The sequence below is a fragment of the Thamnophis sirtalis genome, unplaced genomic scaffold, assembly GCF_051295495.1.
Source record: "Thamnophis sirtalis isolate CommonGarterSnake01/CBP01778 unplaced genomic scaffold, rThaSir2_p1.2 scaffold_13, whole genome shotgun sequence".
Lineage (NCBI taxonomy): Eukaryota > Metazoa > Chordata > Lepidosauria > Squamata > Natricidae > Thamnophis > Thamnophis sirtalis.
This window is the reverse complement of record NW_028261393.1, coordinates 22,001,918-22,024,107: the sequence shown is the minus strand read 5'-3', so window position 1 is coordinate 22,024,107 and position 22,190 is coordinate 22,001,918. Positions and strand designations below refer to the sequence as shown.

The window sequence follows — 22,190 nt, the reverse complement described above, 5'->3', positions numbered from 1 at the left end:
CGTGTCACCTCACTGCAGTTAGTAACCAGCCATGAGGGACACGGATCCAGAACGCAGGTGGAAGTACTTACAGCTCTCATGGCCTTGTCCACATCCCCGGGGGTAACGTCTTGAAACTCAACCCAGAGCTGTTCTACTTGGTCCCCCTGCGCCTCGGCTGGAACTGCGGGGGTGGAGTCCAAGTCCGACCGAAACCGAGCAATTTTGTCCGCTAAGAATTGGGCATATTCTTCAGCTCTGCCCTGCAAGGGTTCCCCCGCCTCCCTTTTGTTCAATAGGGAGCGGGTTATCCTAAACAGGGCGGCTGGGCGAGACTCAGCGGATGCTACCAGGGTGGCTATGTGCGATCTTTTTGCTGCCCTAAGTGCCCTGGTGTATTCCCTGGTGCAGGTGGTTACCATTGCCCGGTTCGATTCGGACTTATCGGACCTCCAACGGTGCTCTAGGCATCTCCTCCGGCGCTTCATCTCCCGGAGTTCCTCGGTGAACCAAGGGGGTCTCCGGGATCCGCCGCCTCGGAGGAGCCGCAGTGGCGCAATCCGGTCGAGGGCCTCCGACGCTGCCGAGTGCCACGCAGCAGCCAGAGTCTCCACCGGATTGTGGGCGAAAGAGTCAGGAATAACCCCAAGCTCTGTCTGGAACCTTACTGGCTCCATAAGACGCCTGGGCGGAACCACCTGGTCGGTTCCTCCTCCCTACAGTGGGGGTTTGGCCTCCGGAAGTCGAGCCTCAGTAGGCAATGGTCTGACCACGACAGGGGTATGATGTCACTCCCCCTCAGACCAAGATCACAAATCCACTGCTCCGAGAGAAATACGAGGTCAAGCATGTGACCCGCTGAATGGGTTGGGCCCCGAATTACTTGGGTCAAGCCCATGGCTGTCATGGAAGCCATGAACTCCTGCGCCCCATCAGAGTTTTCACCGAGCGACGGCAAATTAAAGTCCCCCAGGACCATCAACCTAGGGAACTCAATTGCCAGCTCGGCTACCGACTCGAGGAGCGAGGGGAGGGCTGCTGCAACGCTGTTGGGAGGCAGGTACGTTAGCAGCAGACCCACTTGACCCTTGAGGTCCAACTTTAACAGCAAAGACTCACACCCGACAATCTCCGGAGCAGGGACCCTACGAGGAACTAACGACTCTCGGATAACAGCGGCCACACCCCCACCCCTTCCCTGGGCTCTCGGCTGATGCAGCACCTGAAATCCTTCTGGGCACAGCTCTACAAGGGGGACTCCTCCCTCTGGGCCCAGCCAGGTTTCAGTAATACATGCCAGGTCTGCCCTCTCGTCTAAAATTAAGTCCCGGACGAGAGGAGCTTTATGTACAACAGACCTGGCATTTAGCGACAACAGCCTGAGACCAGGGTCCTGACTACTTGCGCCATCTGGTCTTGGAGTGGGACTCCTAGGGCCGGAAGGAGGGATCTCTGTAATGTAGCGAACCCTCCTTCCCCGGTAATGGCCTGCCCTAAAGTCCCCGCCGTATCTGCCCCTCCCTGTTACGACCGCAATACCCCGACCCTCTCCCGTGTCTCTGGTCCCCTCAACCACCCCCGTGGCCCCCGCAACTCCCGGCAGGTCCTCCGAATCACGCATACTCATACACTCCCCCAAACAGTCCCCACGTAAGAAGTTAAGAAGTTAAGATTTATTATCTTTTTTTTTCAAAACGGAGAAAGAGAACATTCTAAGAGAAAATAGTTTGCTTGAATTATCTAATGAATTCATCACAGAATATTTTTTAAAAAAACAAGAACATTTTACACCTCACCTTCCCTAGTACCAATAAATCTGGAGTTTTACTTTCCTTCAAATTCCCACCTACAAGGGTCTGTCTCCTTTTTGGGGTAAGAGAATGTTGGGGTCCTGAAAACCAGGTTTGTAGGACATTTAACCTTGAAGGCACTAGAGGTTAAACAGGTTACTGTATTTTTCAGAGTGTAAGACGCACCTTCTTCCCTCAAAAAAGAGGCTGAAAATCTGGGTGCTTCTTAGACACCGAATACAGCATTTTTGCCTCCTGAAACCCTGCCCCCTTCACCAAAATGGCTGTGCATAGCCTTTAGGAAGCTTTTAGAGAGATCCTGGGGGCTGGAGAGGGCAGAAATGAGCAAAAAACAGCCTTTTGTTCAATTTTACACCCCCCAGCCGCACCCTATAAGCTTCCTAAAGGCTATTCATGCCTCCCCCTTTTTTTACGAAAAACAGGCCCGTTTTTGCAAAAAATTGGCAGTTTTTTGCTCATCCCCCCCCCCCCCCCGTATCTCCAGGAGCACTCTGCAAGCTCCCTAAAGGCTATTCATGCCTTTTTTGGGGGGGAACGGGTCTGTTTTTGTGAAAAATGAGCTGTTTTGGGAGGTTTGCAGAGTGCAAAAACTTTTTTTATTTGCCTCTTCAAAACTTTAGTGTGTCTTATATTCCGGTGTGTCTTATACTCCAAAAAATATGGTAAGTGTATAAATGGATTTCTTTTCAAATTTTCAACTTTCAAAGACCAATTCCCATTATGAACAGCCACTTCCTGAAAGTATATCTTCATATAAAATTGCTTCAAAAACACATATTTTGTAATGCCAAGAAACAGTCCTAATATACAAGACAAGCAACACAGCTGGCATTTCTCCTGCTTTAGTGTCTGTCACTTGGTTTTATTGTCTGTCACTTGTCAAATTCACAAATCTCCCATTGCCTTTGATCTTCACTTAATGACATCCTTGTGGAAAACCTTTCCAATGATTCAAGAATTTTCCTATTCATTTCTACCGGAACTAATCTGCTCAACAAACAGAACTGAGAAACTTTCAGTTATCTCACTAATGCAAAATGCACGCTCTCTTTATCTCCCAAACCTTTGCATGCAAGTCTAAAAGCAAAACTCCAGGAAAAAATTATCTCTGGAAATAAATGGCACTTAGGAAACTTACTTCATGGAGGGTAAATGTCGTAGCACCACATCAACAGCATGAACAGGGTTAGTGCTGATTGGCTTGTCCAATTCCAGAGGCTCAGGTAAGGTTCGTCCAGTCAGAACTTCATGCAATAGGTGCCAGCTTACCCGGGAAACAAATTTTATGGACACCTTGAAGGGACGATCTTTGCCACCTTCTCCTGGCAATGTTACATCCAAATCAACCTATTGGGAGAAAAAGGCATGGAAGAGGAAGTAAAAAAAGTTTTCAAGCTCAGTGTGAAAATTAAAGAGGTTTGCATACAAATTTTAATTTCATTTCTTTGCTAATCCATTTCAATTACATGATTTAAAGCAGCTTTAATTCCCTAGCTGTTAAATCTATGGCTATTCAAGGAAGAAATTCCACTATACTGAAGACAAGGAAATGGCAGCAGGTTAAATTCAAATATGGAAAAGAAATATTTAAAACACCATATTGAACTTAGGAATCTGGGATCCTCTTATAACCAAGCAGTCTCCCCTTTAAACTGCAAACTCAACATATATAAAAAAAATTCAAATATATCTATATTTACACATCATTGAACTTGAAATCCATAATTTATCCTTACAAAAAAAGTAGCCTTATTTACTATGGCAAATGTTGAAAAGATTGTATAGGTTTAAGTAAGGTAGAATCGAGATAATTTATGTTTATTAATGTTTAATTAACTTGTCATTTATTTAACTGTCTATTTTATTGCACATCATGCAGATTCACCTTTGTGAGAAGCGCAGCTATACAAATTTGCTAAATAAATAAATATCAATTCATAATACAGATTTAGAACTGTTCTCAGTGGGAGCCTATTGCTACAGGTGCTAAATAGAAATTTAAAGCCTTTTCAACAACTGCTCCTATTCTCTGGAGCAATTGGGGGGAGGGGTTAATTCTCTTTGTTATTATACACTACCTAGAATCACACTGAGCTGGGCAGCTTCAAAACTCTACTAAATAAATAAACTATGCCCCATGGTGGTTTTCTTCAAATTTTGCACTGTAGCCTGAGAAAGCTGTTTTAAAAGATTACTTAGGACTACATAAAGAGTATAAAACATTTTGAAGTTAGAACATCTGAAAAACATTGTCAGGATCAGGCTTGGCAGATAAAAGTATCCCTTCCAGTATTTTGCAGTCACACAAAATACTACATGAAATATGCATCAGCATTTCATAACTTCATATTCTGTGCTTTTAAAGGGAGATCAGCATGCAGAAGGATGGTCCAAGAGATAGTGTAGAGTTAGAGAGACCATCCATATTGTTCCTATTTGCTGATTAAAATAATTAATTTGGAGCAAAAATGCACATTTGGATGTTTGGGCTTTAGGCAATGACTCTTCAGTACTTCTTTACATTATCCTGTCTTCTGCAAACAGCCTGTGCTTAACTCCCCCACCCGCCTATCCCTTCCATCGCTGCCCTTTTGACTATTCTGTACTGAAATGCCTATCCTTACTGCCTACCCTCACTGCTGGCCTGCGATCTAGGCTCTGGAAAGCAAAACTTTCCCATCCTGCCATACGCATCCTGGAGCCATGCCCTTGTCCAGTTCCTGGATCCCTGACCAGTAACAGGAATAAAAAGATGTTGGCAAATGTCAGCTGGGTGCAGTGGGGAAAGGCAGTGGACTGAAGGGCAGTCAAAAGGGCAGCGATGGTGGGAGGTAGGTGGAGGGGGATTTGAAGCAAAGGCAATTCATGCAGGGCAGGAGAAGCATGAGGTCTTTGCCTAACAATCACAATCAGGACTGCCAGAACTGCTGTCACTAAATGGCACAGTGATCTGGTGTTTTGTTTAACAACTGTTTCACTTCAATTCTGATTCTATTTAAGACATGGATTAACCGTCTATGTTCATACCAATATGTCAGGACCCACCCTGAAATTAAGAACTACATCCCCTGCCAAACCTTAAGAACTCAGCATCTCTTGCAGAAATATGTGCACAGTCCCTGCTTGAAAAAAGTACACTTTTGCCAGGAAGAGGATTGAAGACTCATTAAAGGCTATCCAAATTTTATGTACTAAAGTTTAAGTCTGTGGATACTTCTGGAATGTCATTCTCCAAGAGGTCTGGGTGACCCTTCCTTGTGGCATTCAGAAAAGGCACTGAAAACCTGCCTTTTCAAACAAGCCGTGGTTTAATGTTTTGTGATTTCACCAAGGGGTAACTGATGAGGAAATGGCTGAAATGTAACAGGAGTTCAACTGGGTTGTGTAGTACTCCCTTATTTTCCCCAGAAAGAACGTTGGTCTTACCTGAACGTGTCTTTTCAGGGGAAGAGAGGGAGGGGTCACATGTGGGTATTCTCAAAGCCTGATTGGTCCAAAGACTGAGAGAAAACTTCTTAAATACTCCTTCCTTCCATTCCTGCCCAGTTTCCTCGATGGCGAACAATGGTTCTGAAACAAATACAACAACGAACCCCCGGGAAACCACCCCCCGGTCCTTAACTTGGCCCCAGCAACCAACCAGGGCGGGTTGTGACCCCTCCCTCTCTTCCCCTGAAAAAACACGTTCAGGTAAGACCAACGTTCTTTTTCCAGTGGAAGAGAGGGAGGGGGTCACGTGTGGGACATACCCAGGCTTAGTCGCAGGGAGGGAAAAAAACAACTATGGCCCAAGGGGAGTATCAACTGCCACCTCCTGCAGCACCCTCTGACCAAAGGAAGCATCCACCGAGGCAAAAGCGTCCAGGCGATAGTGCCGGATGAAAGGGGTCGGGGAAGCCCAAGTAGCGGCCCAACAAATGTCCTCAAATGGAGCCCTAATGGCTCACGCCGCCGTGGTCACAGCACTCCTAGTGGAATGGGCTGTTATAACCGACGGAACGGGACAACCCGCCACCTCATAACCCCCCATGAAGGCCGGCTGCAGCCAACGGCCAATAGTAGCCGAAGACACCCTGGCTCCCAACGTCCCAAGCTGGAAAGAGACAAATAAAGCCTCCGACCTGCGGACCCCCACCATCCGGCTGAGATAAATGCGCAAAGCGCGACAAACATTCAAACGGTGCCAGAGTCTCTCCCTATTACTAGAGGGGCCCGGACAAAAATCGGGCAGGATGATTTCCTGCGCCCTATGAAAGGGAGTGTTCACCTTAGGGAGAAAGGTAGGGTCAAGGCGAAGAACCACCCTATCCTGGTGAAAATGGCAAAGGTCATCCTTGGATGATAGGGTGCCCAGCTCTGAGATACGCCAGGCCGAGGTAATCGCCACCAGAAACGCGACCTTAAGGGACAGGAATCTCGAATGAACAGACTGGAGCGGCTCGAACGGGGTTCCCATCAAAGCCCTAAGAACCAGGGGCAAATCCCAGGTAGGGAACCTGTGGATAGGAGGAGGCCTGAGATTGGCCACCCCCTTAAGGAAACGCTTGACCAGAGGACGTGAGAGAGGGAAGAAGTCCCCACACCCCCCAAGACCGAAGACAGAGCCACCACCTGCCGATGTAGGGTGTTGTGTGACAGACCCCTGTCCAGGCCATTCTGCAGAAAGTCCAGGACGTTAGGAATTGTGGCCCTGGCCAGGTCAATGCCTAGGGGGGCACATCACTTGACGAAGGCAAACCACGTGGAATTGTAAATTCTGGTTGCCAACGGGCGTATAATCCTGGAGGACAGGTTAGCCTTCCTTAGGATTTGCCGTTCAAGAGCCAGGGGGTCAGATGGAGCCACTGGGGCTCCAGGTGGATCAAGACCCCTTGGCACAAGATGATCTCCTCCTGCGGAATGCTCCATGGAGGGGCCACTGATAACTGGACTAGATCTGCAAACCAGGGCCTCTTGGGCTAATAAGGAGCTACGACAATTACTAGGGCCTTCTCCGCTACCACCTTCCTGAGGGTCCCAGGGATGAGGGGAATAGGAGGGAAGGCATAGAGAAGGCCCGAAGGCCACCTGCTCCAAAGGGGTCTGTGCCCTCCCTGTACTGGCTCTGGATTCGGATGAAGAATCTCGGCAAGTGTGAATTCGCAGGTGTGGCGAAGAGGTCCACCAGAGGGGTGCCAAACCTCCGACAGATCTCCTGAAACAGGTTCGGGTGGAGCTGCCACTCGCCATTGTCCAGGGTCGCCCGACTCAGCCAGTCCGCCTGGTGGTTGGACAGGCCGGAGATGTGTTCTGACACCAAGGACGACAGATGTCATTCCGCCCAGGCGCCGAGCCTCAGGACCTCCAGCCAGAGAGCCTGAGAGTGAGTCCCCCCTGAAGATTTATGTGGGCCTTGGTGGCCACATTGTCCATCAGGAGAAGCATGTGACGGCCCTCCACAGACCTCCAGAAGTGTTGTAGGGCCAGGCGTGCTGCCTTCAGTTCCAACCAATTGATATTGTATCGGAGGTCTGAGGCAGTCCACCTTCCCTGGGCCAACCTGGAGCCCACCAGAGCTCCCCAACTGAACAGACTCAAGTCCGTGGTCACGGTCACCCTGTCCAGCTCCCAAAAGGAGCAGCTCCGTTGAAGGGCAAGAGAGAGCCACCACTTGAGGGAGGTCTGAACCCCTGCCAGGAGGCGGAGCATCCGAAGAGAATTGCTCATCCTCTTCTTTTGAAAGGGGATGAGCTTCCACTGGAGGGGATGGAGATGGAGCCTGGCCCATGGAACAATCCCGATGCAAGACACCATCTTGCCCAGCAACTGTGACAATGTTAGGACTGAAACTAACAGACTTCTGTGAACCTTGCTTGCGAGCTGGTACAGAGTCGCCTGGCGGTCCAGAGACAGGTGGACCACCCCTGAAACTGAGCTTATGACCGTTCCCAAGTGAAGAATGCGTGTGGAAGGGGTAAGATGACTCTTGGGAAAGTTCACCGAAAACCCCAGAGACTGAATATTCCGAATGGTGAGCCGAAGGTCTGAAACTGCCTGAGGGAGGGACCCCGCCTGGACTAAGACGTCGTCCAGGTAGCATTGGAGTCTGACTTGGATGGAACGAAAATGAGCTGCCAAGGTCGCCAGCACCTTCGTGAATGTGCGAGGGGCCGAAGCCAATCTGAAGGGGAGAGCCCTGTATTGGTAATGACGGTCCCTGTGAGAGAACCTCAGAAACCTGTGATGAGCGGGGAGAATTGGAATGTGGAGGTAGGCCTCGGTCAGGTCTACCGATGCCAAAAAGTCCCCCCTCCGGATGCCCTGGAGAATGGACTTGAGGGAGGACATCTTGAAGCGTCTGTAAACCAAGAAGCAGTTCAGGCGCTTGAGGTTCAGAATTGCCTTCCAGCCCCCCGAACTCTTTGGAACCACAAACAGGTTGGAGTAGTGGCCCTGACCGTGTTCCAAATGGGGAACCGCGTCCACCGCCTGAATGTCGAGAAGGTGTTTTATAGCCTGATCCATCAGGCGGCGGTGCTCCAGGCTCCATGATGGAGGGAACGATCTGAAGAGATTCAGAGGGTTGGAGAGAAACTCTAGCCTGAGACAGTGACGAACTGTGGCTCTGACCAAGCGCCTGATGTGATCTCGTCCCATTGATCCGCATAGAGGGACAGATGGCCCCCTATGGGGGGACTCGAGTTTGAGTCACCTCCCCCTGCGGTAGGGGCGACTGCCTCCGCCTCAAAAGGGCCACCTGGACTGGTGCTGGAACCTGTTGCGGTCCTGGTAGGCCGGTTGTGGGAATTGCCTGTCGGATCTGAAAGAAGAAAAAAGCTGATGATGGTCAAAATCGGGGCCCTATATGACGACCTGCGATAAGGGTGAGCTTGGGACTCATTCTTTTTGGACGGGAGGACCTTTTTCTTATCTTTGTTCTCGATTAAAATTGGGTAAAGAGCCTCCCCGAAAAGGTGAGGACCCTTGAAAGGGGCAGCCGCCAGATTCCACTTGGCCTTATTATTCATCTGCCAGTTACGCAGCCATAAAAGTCAGCGGGACGTAACCGAGGTGGCCAAGGCGCTGGAAGCAAATTTGACTGTGTCTATGATCGCATCAGCAGAGAACTGCGAAGCGGCTATGATTTTCATAAGGTCCTGGTGGATGCACTCATCCTGGATTGGGATGTGATCCTGGAGCTGGCAGAGCCACATCACCGTAGTGTGATTAAAGTATGAGGCTGCCGCCACAGATTTTATGGCCCAGGCAGAGGCATTAAAATTTTTCCGCAAAGTAAGCTCTGCTCGCTTGTCCTCAGGTTTCGTTTATCAGCTGCATCCCCGGACACCACCAGAGACGAGGAGACTAGGGCAGCAACCGAAGTGTCAATAGTAGGCAGCTGGAGGGCCTGAGCAAAAGCCTGCTCCACATTGTAGAAGCGGCGCTCATTACTTCCAGGGTTGGAAAAATTGGAAAGGCGGGCCCACTGGTTGGTCACAACTTCCATGAAGGGGGCCGGAATCTACTCCTTGTTTGTGGCCGTGTTCGAAAACATGGCCATATCTGGGTCCCTAGGCGGGGGAACCGTGGGGTCCCCAGCCCCAATCTTGGTGGTCTTCCTTGCCTTGTTCAACAGGGTCTTGAACATGGCCGGATGAAAGAGACCCGAAGAAGAGGGGGAATCGGGAGGAGCCGCATCCTCATCCTCTGAAAACCCCATGTCCTGGAGATTCTCTTCCCCCAGGACGGAACCCACGCTAACCATGGATGGAGAGGAAGCCCTATACTGCTGACAGCTATGGCCGCCTTGGGACCTAGAGGAGTGGGAGCTTCTGTCCCGCTGGGCAATGCCCCTGGAAATCGCTGCAGAAATAAGCCTTTTAATACCCTCGGGGAGACGGTCCATGTCCTTGATGTCCTGATAGGCGGAATTTGGACCCTGCGGAGCCAACCTACGTGTAGAATGTAGAGCTTTAAAGGTCACTTCCAAGGGATCTGCAGGGACCCCCCTCGCTGATCCTGAGGAAACTGAAGGGGAAGGGGACCCTCTGTGCCTGGAATAGCCACGGGATCTGACCGGGGAGGCCGAAGGAAAGGACGGACTGAAACCCCTAGGCGAAGTTGAATGACTAGAGGTGAGCCTGATAGGGGACCTGGACCTGCTGGCCAAGCTAGGCCCGACTGTCCTGGCCTACTTCTCGGCCCTGGCGAAGGTCTTTTCCAGGGCCTTGTGTCTCCTGGCCTCCTCCCTCGTAGTGGCCCTAGAGGGGCGCTGAGCTGACAAGGGCTTGGCAGGGGGACCCCTGGGCCTGGTGTCTTGTCCCAGTTCCTCCCCCATAGGGGCCTCCGCCTGGCCTTGGGGAATCTCGGAACCCTCCTCCATCGCCCCACTTACGTGTCCTGGAGTACAGGAAATAACCAGGCCTCTATAGGCCCTGCTGGAGTCTGGGCCTTCAGAAGCAGGGCCAGTGCCGAATCCGACTGGTGTCCCTGGCCTGAGGGCCTCCAATCGGCCATGTGGCAGATCAAGGCCTCACGCACGTGGCGCTGGCCAAAATGGCTGCAGGAGCCTCGGAAAGTTGAGCGCGGGCCAGCCCCGGTCTCAAAAGGCTCCAAGAGGATCCCTGATCGCTCTGGGGCTAGAATGGGCTCCTGAGGCCCTGGGCCCTCGCTGGCTTGCACCCCCCAAGCAGCCTCTGCTTCCGACAATGAAGAAAAGACGTGTCACACGGCAGCCGCCTGAATTTAAAGCAGCGGCTCCGCAGGTGCCTCGCACGAGCCTCCAGAAGCGTCTGAGAAATAAGGCTCTCTCCAGTCGTTTACCCCTGAAAAATACGCTCCCGAAGCTGTGCTTCGGAGCACGTCACCCCCGCTGGCCCGGGAATAGGAAGAAAGGCTCCAGGCCTGCAGAGGGGAGGGCGATCACCCCACGGGGCTCTCCCCGACCGCGCGAGGCAGAAAGTACTGTCCCTTGGGCCACAGCTCTAAATTACAATTTAATTTAATTTAGAATTGCCAATTGAGCCAAATATCAGAATCTGATCGAATAAAGGAAAATCTCCTACCTAAACCAACTCAAACAGTGCTTGGACCAAAAGACAGAGAGGAAACTGGGCAGGAATGGAAGGAAGGAGTATTTAAGAAGTTTTCTCTCAGTCTTTGGACCAATCAGGCTTTGAGAATACTCGTGACCCCTTCCTCTCTTCCACTGGAAAACAACAGGTCTGTGAGACTGGTTGGGCTGACAAAAAGTAACTGTCTGAAGTCACCTGGTGAACTTCTCTGGTCGAAGATGGACTAGAATCTGGGTCTCCTCACTTCAAATCTCTGCCCTGTGAGGGAATGTGCACCTGGAGAAGCTGAAGGGGTGTGTGTGTGTGATCTTGACCACACCAAGCATCCCTAGGGAGGAGGCAGCACATTCCAGAGAAAAACCCAAAATAAGAGACTGTGTAATCTCTAGCTGGATGGGGAAGAAGGAAGAGGTTTGGGGTAGCCACTTCTTAGAATCTCTCTGAATATATAGTAGGTTAGAAGGTTATAGCTTTAGTCTGGCAGATTCTGTCCATTAAGTGCAAGCAAATAAAAAACTGGACTTGACTGATTTCACTATGTTGTCTTTGGGCTTGGACCTGACCCTGTTTGCTATATGCCTTATAAATGATAATGATGCTGATGACCAATCCTCTTAATTGTAGTTGTTCAACAGTTCCATTATGTCTGCCTCTTCCCTACTCTCATCTTTCTGCTGCAACTCTCATTATCCAGAGGAAGCTTGTTAATTCCTAGTAAAGGCCTTCCTTCCTTCCTCTCTCTCTCTCTCTTATGCTTCTTTGCAAAATGTTTTAAATACGTAGTTTTTATATTTTAAAATGAATTACTAATACTCTATAAATGTCTGTTGTCCTCATTTTTTAATTGTTTCTTACCCTTTTGTATGCCTTTGTTGTAAACTGTTATCAATTTGCTGAAATTGGTGGCTGAAATTGCTGGTTGTCAGTCAAATTATTGGCATATATCACCAATGTCAAGCTAAATAAATGAATAAAATCCCCATGTATACGGAAGTAACTGAAATATATAACAAGCAATTGAAAATAACACTGAAGCAATTTCTTGTAGCTTTAGATCTGTCAAAAATAAGGAAACCATGTAACTATCTTACCCCAGTTGTTGCTACAGGGAGTGGATTGGCTGTATAAAGACTTCTTTTACCATCATAAACTGGTCTACGGTCACCAAATATTGTCACCTTAAAATGCTGCACCATTGAATCTACTACCTCCCTAGGAAAATGAAAGAGGGAAATAAGTATATTTGCACATTTAAATTGGATGGCGTTCAGAGAGAAGAAAGAAAAGCTCATTACATTAAATGTAATTATTAAACAGAGGGAAGCAGTTCTATATCAATAACAACAACAACAACACCAATCTGATACCCACATAAGGGAGATGGAAGAGGCTTACAGGTATATTCTCAGTACCCTTATATAGCTTTTTAGTTTGAAAAGACACGATACAGTAAAGATAATAAATAAAAATAACTTGTAGCATGTGTTTAAATGCCAGACAAGCCTTACCGTATTTCTGTGTTTTCTAAATTTCAATTCCTTTATGCAAAGTGGTTATTTACATAAACCTATATTTCCTGATACAGCCACTTCAGCTGACTGGTTTCCTCTAAACCACAACCTTTATATTTTTTTCAGATAAGAAACTATCTTCACCCTTATCTGATCATTCATTCATTCCCTTCCACATTAAAATTGCTGCTTTGTGCTTTAAATTCTTGGTACAGTATTGATTTTTTTTAAAAAAAAATCTATTTTAAAGTATTTTAAACACATTTTTAAAATAAATATTTACAATCTTTTTTAAATAACCTGTCAGAAGGAAAGGCAATTTTAATGCTTTTAATTTTATTGAGTAGTGCATTTAACACATCAGAACAAAACAGGCCAGACTTCTAGTTAAAACTAGTGTTTTGATCCCACTTCAATCTACTTTGAATCAGATGGGGGAGTGGAGAGATCAAAAGTAATAGGTCTTTGGTGGTACATCACGTCATAAGTAGTCATATAAGAGAAACAGGGAACCTGTTCACCTTTTCATATTTATATCAAACACTATATTTTAGGATTAGGTAATATTAGTTAGTTCCAGTCATATTTGGCTATTAAACATTGGACATATCCAGTCCAGTTAGTTCCATTAGTTCCAATCATATTTGGCTATTAAATACTTCAAGGTAATTCTAGGAGACTCCCGTTCTGAATTTCCTAGCCACAAGTCTTAAAATGGCGAAATCTGGAGACCCCTATTATAAAGCAATGGCAATCCCCTTGTTAATCCTTGAAAGACAGTGATGAATATCTTTGCATGTCAGCTCTGAATTTATAATTCTCTTTCTATGACAATGGCCTCAAAACCCATTTAAAAATGTATAAGCCAACATGCCATTTTCTTTAGAAAAGTGCCTTATTGGTGAAGCTTGAAAAATTAAATTGCTTGTTATAAAAAAAGAGACTTGCCAATTGGCTTTTGAAACAAACTGGAAGTTAACAAAGGTGTTAATACAAGCAAAACACTTGCAGTGGATTCTACTTAGCTAGACTACAGCAATGTGGACCATTTGATGCTTCTGAAACACCTTTGAAAAACAGTATTTTTTTAAATTAACAAGCTATGTTTAAAAAGGTATTTAACACTACCTTCACTTCAGCAACAAAAATTGGATCTAAAACCTCTAACCTAGAGGTTCTGTGGGTTCCCATACTTATATACATCCTGACTTTTTCACTCAAGCCAGTAGCTTTTTCGAGGTTCTCCAGAGATGACATTCTTTGAATGTTTCCAATTATTGACACTAGGTGATGCAAAGTATGGTTTCTCAGGAGCTTAGAGAATTTCAAGGGTGGAAAGTCCAACTCCTAGCTCACAGCAAGAATTCAAATTAAAGCATCCCTATCAGAAAGCTATCCAGGAGGAGCTTACCAACAATCTTGGTAATTGGTTCTACAGCTGAAGAACTTTTACGGTGATAATTTTTCTCTAAAGCACAGGTAATTGTTTTGTGATGGATTCATGCCAACTTATATAATTACTGTACTGTTTTTCAAAATCACTTGAGATTAAGTGCTCTCTGAATCTCTCCACGTTCTAAGGTATTGATGACAGATAACCAGCCTACAGCTTTTGAAAGGGGAATATTCTAAGTCATTATAGAACAGCAAACAGACTTTTGAGTTTAATATTATTCACCTTGAAACATCAAGATATGATAAACAAATCATTGATCTGTTGTATAATGTCAAGAACTGTGATGGGAAAAATGGAGGGAGAGAGTCAGTCTTGAATAGAAAGTGAATATAAAACTAACAATATAAATATTTTATATCATAGTTACATAGAATAATAGAGCTTAATGTTGCAAAAAGCCCTTTTATATAAAACTTTAAAATGTTACTTATCTAATTATATAGCAACCCCATTGCTTAAAATTAACAGGCCTCTGTTAAGATCTTATGATCTAAACACAAGTCTATCAATTTTTATTTGACACACCAAATTCACTAAAGTTGCAAAATGCATATTTTCATTATCTCTTAAAGACAAGTGTTTAAACAACACAGATAAATATTACAGCAAAAATAAAGGAAGCATTGTGGAAAATCTAGCCAAGGATACTTACTGCATAGCATATAAACAATAGCTGATGAAACTCCTGAGCAAGTATGAAGTCAGTCAGCTACAAGACCATGACTTCACATCATATGGATATTGCAGAACCAAAAACAGTTTGAATTCCTTTTAATTTACCAAAACTAAATTACTTGCCTAATGGACAAATTACACAAACCTTCAATAGAAAGAATAACATACATATCTGGTATTAAAACTGAACAGGACATTCAAAGGACTTCAAAATTCTACTGGTCAAGCTAGAGTTAATTATCTATTCCCAGCATTTACAGATCAAGAGACAAGAGTTCTTACCTTTAATACATGAAAAAAGCTACCCATGTTTATAGTTTCCAGTTAATATTAATGAATGGCTTAATAACATATAAATCCAGAACTAGAATTGCTTATAGAACACTGTGCTTAATTTTGTTTATTACATCTCAAATGAAACTGTAAGATTGAAGAAGATGCAGAAAGGAACAACAAAAAGGTCCAAATGGTTGGAACAATTCCCGTGTTTTGGTTTTCTTTGGTACAGAAAGTAGTCAGGTTGGAATCACGGATAGCACAGTGAAAGTGAATGAAAAGTCCATGTATAAAACAGAGTAAGTTGTACAATGAAGGCAGAAGGTAATTGACTGAAGACAGGCATTGTGTTTTAACTGTATATTGTTGAGCACTGACATTTGCTATTCCAGAACTCAGTAACACCTACCAATCTGTACAGTTTCATTTGATGCAAAGCACTTCATGACCTTTAGTCAAGATGATTGCTGTATAGTATTGCTAGTAACTGTGGTAATTTGCCTCTAAAAGCCAGTTGCTGAAAAATAAGGTTTTGAAGTTACTATTCTCTTATGTTCTGTTTTGGGCTTCTCAGAGGCATCTCTATGACCCCTGTGGAAATAGAATACCAGTTTAAATATACCCTGGGCCTGATCCAGCAGAGCTTTCAGCCTATTCAAATCTAATCTGCAACCGGTTGATTTTGTTCTGATTAATGCATTAACAAGCATTTTTTGTGAGTAACAACACCCCAAAATTCCTGTCCTACCAAGAAATAAGAATCATCCAGTAAAGCAATTATATGTTTAAAAAAATGTTGCTCTAATAACACTACCGTGAAAACTTGGCCTTTCTTGGAAACCCACAGTATAATTTCAGTATTAAAAAAAAGAGTGCTATCTATAGAGATTAAAAATGATTCATGATGAATGTTAACTTTCAAAAGTTGTGTTTACTTTCAATTTGAATCCTACATATGCCCAAATTACTTAAAGTGCTAATGACTCTTAAAAACAAAGAAGTTACTCACTTTCATTGCATTCTACTTGTTCTATCAATGCTAAAGACATATGCCATTTTTACAAATGAATTTTAATTTCTTTCCGGTATGTGGGTGTCCATGTAAAACAATGTATGTTCAAGTTACAAATTTACTCCTCGATCCAAGAATAAATAATATGCTCGCGGCATCAGCCATTTTAAAAAAAAATAAAAGGCTATCAAATGAAATATTTTCTCCTCAAACAAAAACGCTGACCAGCACTAGCTATTGAAAGCATCTCACTCGATCAGCTAATCAATATTAGTAAGGTAAAATAATATTACCCATTATAACTTACCTGTTCACTCTCCTAGGACACTTATCTGGCTTAATATCCACCTCATAGAGGTAGACGTCAATCTTTGGGATTTCAACTTGGAAGCAGTTGGCCAGCAGTTTAATAGGTTTTCCCATGGTGCCATAGCCAGGTCGTCGGGGCACCATGAGTAGGGGCTGAGCCCCAACGGTTCCTGCCAAATAAAACAAGGGTACAACTTAGAGATGGAACCTGAACTTGTTTTAGTGATATTGGTGCAAAGAAACATCCAGAATTATCCCCTCCCATTACATTTGCACAAATACTGTGCTAATTTCCATCTGCAACAGATAGACCGAGCTAACCTTGGCTGATTTCCTAAAAGCTAAGCAGTAAAAACTGGTTAGAAGTAAATTGAAAATCATCAAAAAATTCCAAGGCTGTAACTTAAACTGAAAAGTTTTTAAAAACCCACCATCCTGAAACAAGGCAGTATCAGGTCATCTTTTGCATTGTTGACAAGAAACCATTAATCAAGGGATTTCCCCCTTCTTTTATATTACAAGTAGTTCTCAACTTACAATCACAATTGAGCCCCAAATTTCTGTTGCTAAGCAAGACAGTTTTCAAGTGAGTTATCCAATTTTACAATCTTTCTTGCCACAGTTGTTAAGCGAATAATTGCAGTTATTAAGTTAGTAACATGTCTGTTAAGTGAATCTGGTTTCCCCATTGACTTTGCTTGTCAGAAGATTGCAAAGGTGATTAAATGACCCTGGGACACAGCAACTATCATAAATACATGCCAGTTGCCAAGCATTCAAATTCTGTTCATGTGACCATGGGGATGCTGCAACAGTTGTGTAAAAAACAGTCATAAGTAACTTTTTTCAACGCTGTTGTAACTTCAAATAATTACTAAACGAATGGTTGTAAGTCAATGACTACCTATAGTTTTATTCCTCTCTAATTAATACCTTGAATTAATTCTGATCTGAATTCATTTTGTTGCTTATATTTTTCAGTCCAGCCATTGCCATGCATATTAAAAATATTCATTGCTAATATGAATATTGAATTTTAAAATCTAAACCATATAATCTATAAAACCATTTTTATAGTCCTTTTCTCCTAATTTATCAAAATTCTGGGCATACCTATCTCAGGAGTCCTACGGGATTGGGCGGCATATAAATTTATTAAAAGTTAAAGTTAAAAAGTTAAAGGTTTAGGAAACCACAGCTTTTCCCTTATCACTCTCTATATTCACCCAAACCTATCTCCAGATCTTAGATCTGAAGCTCAGACATTCAAATGCTAATTTCAGATATCTTCTGCTCTTTAGATATTTGTTGTATTTTAATAATTCTATAGAATTTATAAATAAAGTAGCAGAAGTACATGTACAGTGCTACATAAATAGAGGGATACAGGGTCAGTTCTCAAGTCGTAACAACCACCAATGGCTGCTAAAGAACACACAGCTGCCTTTATTAGAGTACGAATATTAATTAGCCTCCCTTCTCCTTTTTTATAACCATGATCTAATCCAAACTACCCTGTTTTCCCAAAAATAAGACAGGGTCTTATTTTCTTTTGACTCCTGAAATAAGCACTTGGCCTTATTTTCGGGGAGGTCTTATTATTTTTGAGGTGCAGGAGGCGGTGAACATGGTCACCTCATGGCTGCTGCTGTGTTGCAATATTTTGGGGGAGGGCTTATTTTCGGGGTAGGTCTTTTTTTTAACGCATGCGCTCAAAAGCCTGATTGGGCTTATTATCCGGGGAGGTCTTATTTTCAGGGAACCAGGGTAGTTTTCTAAAGCAATTAACCATGAAAATGTTTAGACTCCCACTCCCAGTCCTACTGGTAACTGACTTAATCCAATTTGTATTTGTTTTGCCAGCACAAATATTTTTCAATTTAATTCATGCTATGTACAACTGCAATAGTAGTATCCATCTGCAAAAAAGATTGAGAAAATAATAGTAAATCAGACGTGAATTGAACCAGAAACTCCACTGCTTCAGAGGTGAGTTCCTCCCAGTTCAGCTGAACTGGTAGTGGAATTCAGGCCTGGGTCGCAGAACCGGCAGTGACCCAGGCCTGCTGTGCCCCTGAACCGGTTCTCTCGCCGCTGCTGGGCCACTGCCATTTTGGTTTTCAGTGACTGCGGTGCACAGTTAATTGTAAATTGTTTTGCGTATGAGCAAAGCAAGCTCGCGTGTTGCACGTGGGTTACAAACCGATAGTAAAACTGACTGCAACCCATCCTGCATTGGTTGTCGTGGTCAATTTCAGCACTTTAAGAATTTCACTTAGAAAAATGGGATAGAGATAGGGAAGGATGGGATATAGAATATAGAATAGAATAGAAAATAGAATAGAACAGAATAGAACAGAACATTCTTTATTGGCCAAATGTGATTAGACACACAAGGAATTTGTCTCTTGAAATATTTTCTCTCTGCACAGTCAACACTCTCAATCTTGTGTTGCGTCCAAAGTTGCAGCAGTGCTTCTTATAAAGATCCCTTGCACCTGCTAGCTAGCTAGTGACATTTTCATCCCTCTATCTGTGCCAGTCATTAATGAAAAAAAAAATAAAGAAAGAAAAGGTGAACATTACTCTGGGGTTTTTGGAATGATTCATAAGAAAAATGTCATCACTTGCAGACGCAACACAATCAACCACAACCACCACTTTTATACACCCACACATAATAGAACTTGTACATATTCCCACTTACTGATGATTTCAGCTGTTAATATCACTGATGCAAGGTAACAAGCAATAACGTAAATAATGCAAAGGCTATTCTGCCCATAGTTTCAAAGGCTATATTGCAATATATTAAACTTCACGAGCTTTCAGAAAATTCTAATAATCACAAGAGGTTAACAGATAAAACCAGCCATCAAGTCATTTGAGAAAATGTTTTTACAATATGAGTTCCTGTAATCCATTCTACAGATATTTATGTATTTATTTAAACTAAGCAATTTAAACTACCAGAGCTTTAAGCAGTTCTAACTGGAAGAAAAGTATCAACTCAGACAAACATGTCCTTTGTTAGTCTATGGCATGTGTTTATGAAATATTGAAGGAAGTAAAGTTACAAGGACTAATTATTTTTTGTCTCTGCTTCTCCCTGAAAGAATGAAATCTCCTTGGAGGGAGCTCTTCTATAAATCACCCAAACTCCCTAGTGGAAGAGAAGATCAATCAATTTATTGGTTAAATTTAGTTTCATATTCACAATTTATCTGAAATTATCTAAATTATAAATTTATAATTATAAATCTAAAATGTCTGAGACAACAGGATTATTTAAAAACTACTGTTCTCGAAAGAAATTCAAAATGAAGTTCAGCATATAAAGCAATTTCATTACAAATTATTACAATATAATGTATAACTATGGAGGCTGTACATGTTCAAGGAGTTGGGCACTCTTTGAAATGATTTGGGAAAAGTGCTTTGGAAGTTTCATGAGCACAGCATTTTTCGACTCCTAATTAAAACAGCCTGGGAGTTTTTCCATTTGAACCTGGAAAACATGCAGCTGCTTTAATTAGTATCAGGGAGATAGTAAGTTCCAACACAATTCTTTCAAATCATCTCAAAGAATACAATCCTCTAATAATTATAGAGAATATTCACGCTAAACAGAGTTGGTTCCATTTTTAGCAATCCAAAATTGAAATATGAAAATAATAGAACAAAATGCATACAAAACACATAAAGTAGCAATGAATGCTCAATATAAAAAAAAATTCCTTTGTATGGCGATGGTGCATGCTTCACCTATGAAAATAAATTACAGTGCAGAATTGAGTTAGAGTAAAGAATTGAGTTATGCTGAATACAGCCTTTTTCTATAGAAACCATTAAAGAATAGAATTTCTCAACTCTAAGTTGGATCTCTATTTAATGACCTCCCGTCCATTATTTCTTGTTTTGCTCTCTGGTGCTTTGGCGAATAGGTTGATCCCCTCTTAACTGAGACAGTCCTTCAAGTACTGGAAGTTATTCATGTCACCCCCAAGTCCTTCACTTTGTTGGACTACATATATCTAGTTCCCCACCTGTTTATACGGTATAGCCTCCAGATCCTTTAATCATCTTTGTTGCTCTTCTCTGCACTCTTTCTAGAATCTCAACATGTTTTTTTTTATCATGGTGATAATGAGATTGATTCTCTCACGATATGAAACTCAGGGGCTGCAGATATACACTGGGACATATTTTCCTGGAAGCTATGCCAATGAACACTAAAGCACAGTGTTTTTCAACCTTGACAACTTTTAAGACTTGGGGATTTCAACTCCCACAATTTTCCCAGCCAGCAAAGAGAGGTAGAATTAGTTGATTACCACACCGCTTTAAACAGGGGTCCTATTTTGTCTTTTTCAAACCATCTAGGAATACTAAAACAGGATAAACTCTGATTAACAATCCCCAGGCTAATTTAGCAGCAACAAGTCAGAAATCATTCTTTGGATGGCACTCTGGTTGGGTTTGTCTAATTTTCTGAAATCCACAGAACCAGAAAATAATGAGACTGGGCTCAACATGCCGAGCCAACAAAAACAAAAGACAATTAAAATTAATGAAGTTTAACATACTATGTGAATGCAGCCACTATGTTTTTAACGTATTTGGCTAAGCATGCCAGCACACAAGTCATTTGGCTAACTAGACACTCTACAAAAGCAAACAATGTGCGGGGAGAAAAAACAACCAAAAAAAGTTAGGTTATGCAATCTTTGTTTTTGTCAACTTACAAGAGAGTTTATAAGCCACTGTAACTACACCAACTTTGTTCATCAAACTCTTGTGATTTTATTTTTAAATGAAGCTAATAAGCACCACTCAGTTCCACTCCTTTTCCAACATACAGTATGGTTTATTTGTTCAAGTCTTTTCATTTGCTACACCATTCCTTTAGATATGCCAAACTTAATACTCCTTGATCACTCCTCTTTATTATTATTATTATTATTATTATTATTATTATTATTATTCTAAATAATATAAGCTGATCCGTATGAAGATGAGGGTGCTGAACATGTAGGGCATATTTTATAGGCTAACCATGTTTCAGCTATGGTTAAGCTGCAAAATGACAATTAATAAAGGAGTCATGCTGTAGATACACAAGGCATGATAGAAATATAGAAGGCAGCTTTTATCTTATTTTTTCCCATCTGCATAAACTAAGCAATGCTTGGATAACATTTATAATAACATTCTTTCACCATGGAAGAAAAGCTGGATACAAAGGTATAATAGCAGGAACCTGAAAATTAGTCAGCCTATTAAGCGAGCAGAAACAAGATCACAAAAGGCCAAATGACTCACAAGTCAAATTTATATGAATGACAATTCACATTTTGGGAGAAATAATAAAGGCACGGTTTAAAAAAATTTAAATTTAAAACCAATGTCCAATAGGAAAATTACTGTGTTGTCCTACTGCTCATACTATCATGTACAGCATTATATTTATTGAGAAAATACATTAAAATACATATAATTGTTAATTATTAATACAGTACTTTAATTATATAACCTATAATTAAACTCTATCTATCTATCTATCTATCTATCTATCTATCTATCTATCTATCTATCTATCTATCTATCTATCTACCAATCTACCTACCTACCTACCTACCTAATCTATAGACATACTTGTTTCAGAAGGCTAACTAGAGGGCCAAGAATGAACATAATAAATCTCATAGTCTAGATTTCCATACTATATGAAATCATTAATTATGGTTTACTGACTAAATCTCAGTTGATCAGGTTTAAACAGACCAACCCATGACTTCCAGCGGAGGCATGGCAAGCTAAATGTCTCTCCATGAAATGCAGAGGTGATGACCACTGCAAAGACCAAAGATACAGTGAGAAGACTGGTTCTTCAGACAGGACAGAAGATTGCGCACAAGTACTCTGGATGGCTATACCTCATAAGAAGATCACAGGATACCAGTCTCCAGCAAGTCGGAATGCCAGATGAAAGGATTAACCATCAAGCTCACATGTACAGCTGGCCCCCTTTAAAAGGCACTAAGATTGCTATCCTCCCTTCTAATCATTTTTGGAAATTGCTTATTTAAATATATTAAGACTATTTGG

General features: G+C 42.8%; 1 protein-coding gene across 2 annotated transcripts in view; it reads right to left on the bottom strand.

The window, feature by feature from the left end:
* LOC106555754 (protein argonaute-3) overlaps positions 1-22,190 on the bottom strand; it is a 63,947-nt gene that overhangs the window by 34,572 nt on the left and 7,185 nt on the right. The window contains exons 1-4 of one of the 2 annotated variants that reach the window (XM_014074663.2): positions 16,081-16,203; positions 14,033-14,088; positions 11,935-12,055; positions 2,929-3,137 (exon numbers count right to left, since the gene is read on the bottom strand). In XM_014074663.2, the coding sequence (XP_013930138.1) occupies positions 2,929-3,137; positions 11,935-12,055; positions 14,033-14,064 (362 nt within the window). In that variant the 5' untranslated portion in view covers positions 14,065-14,088; positions 16,081-16,203. Of the gene's footprint in view, positions 1-2,928; positions 3,138-11,934; positions 12,056-14,032; positions 14,089-16,080; positions 16,253-22,190 lie in introns of those variants that run through there. The other variant, XM_014074655.2, reaches the window with a different exon arrangement.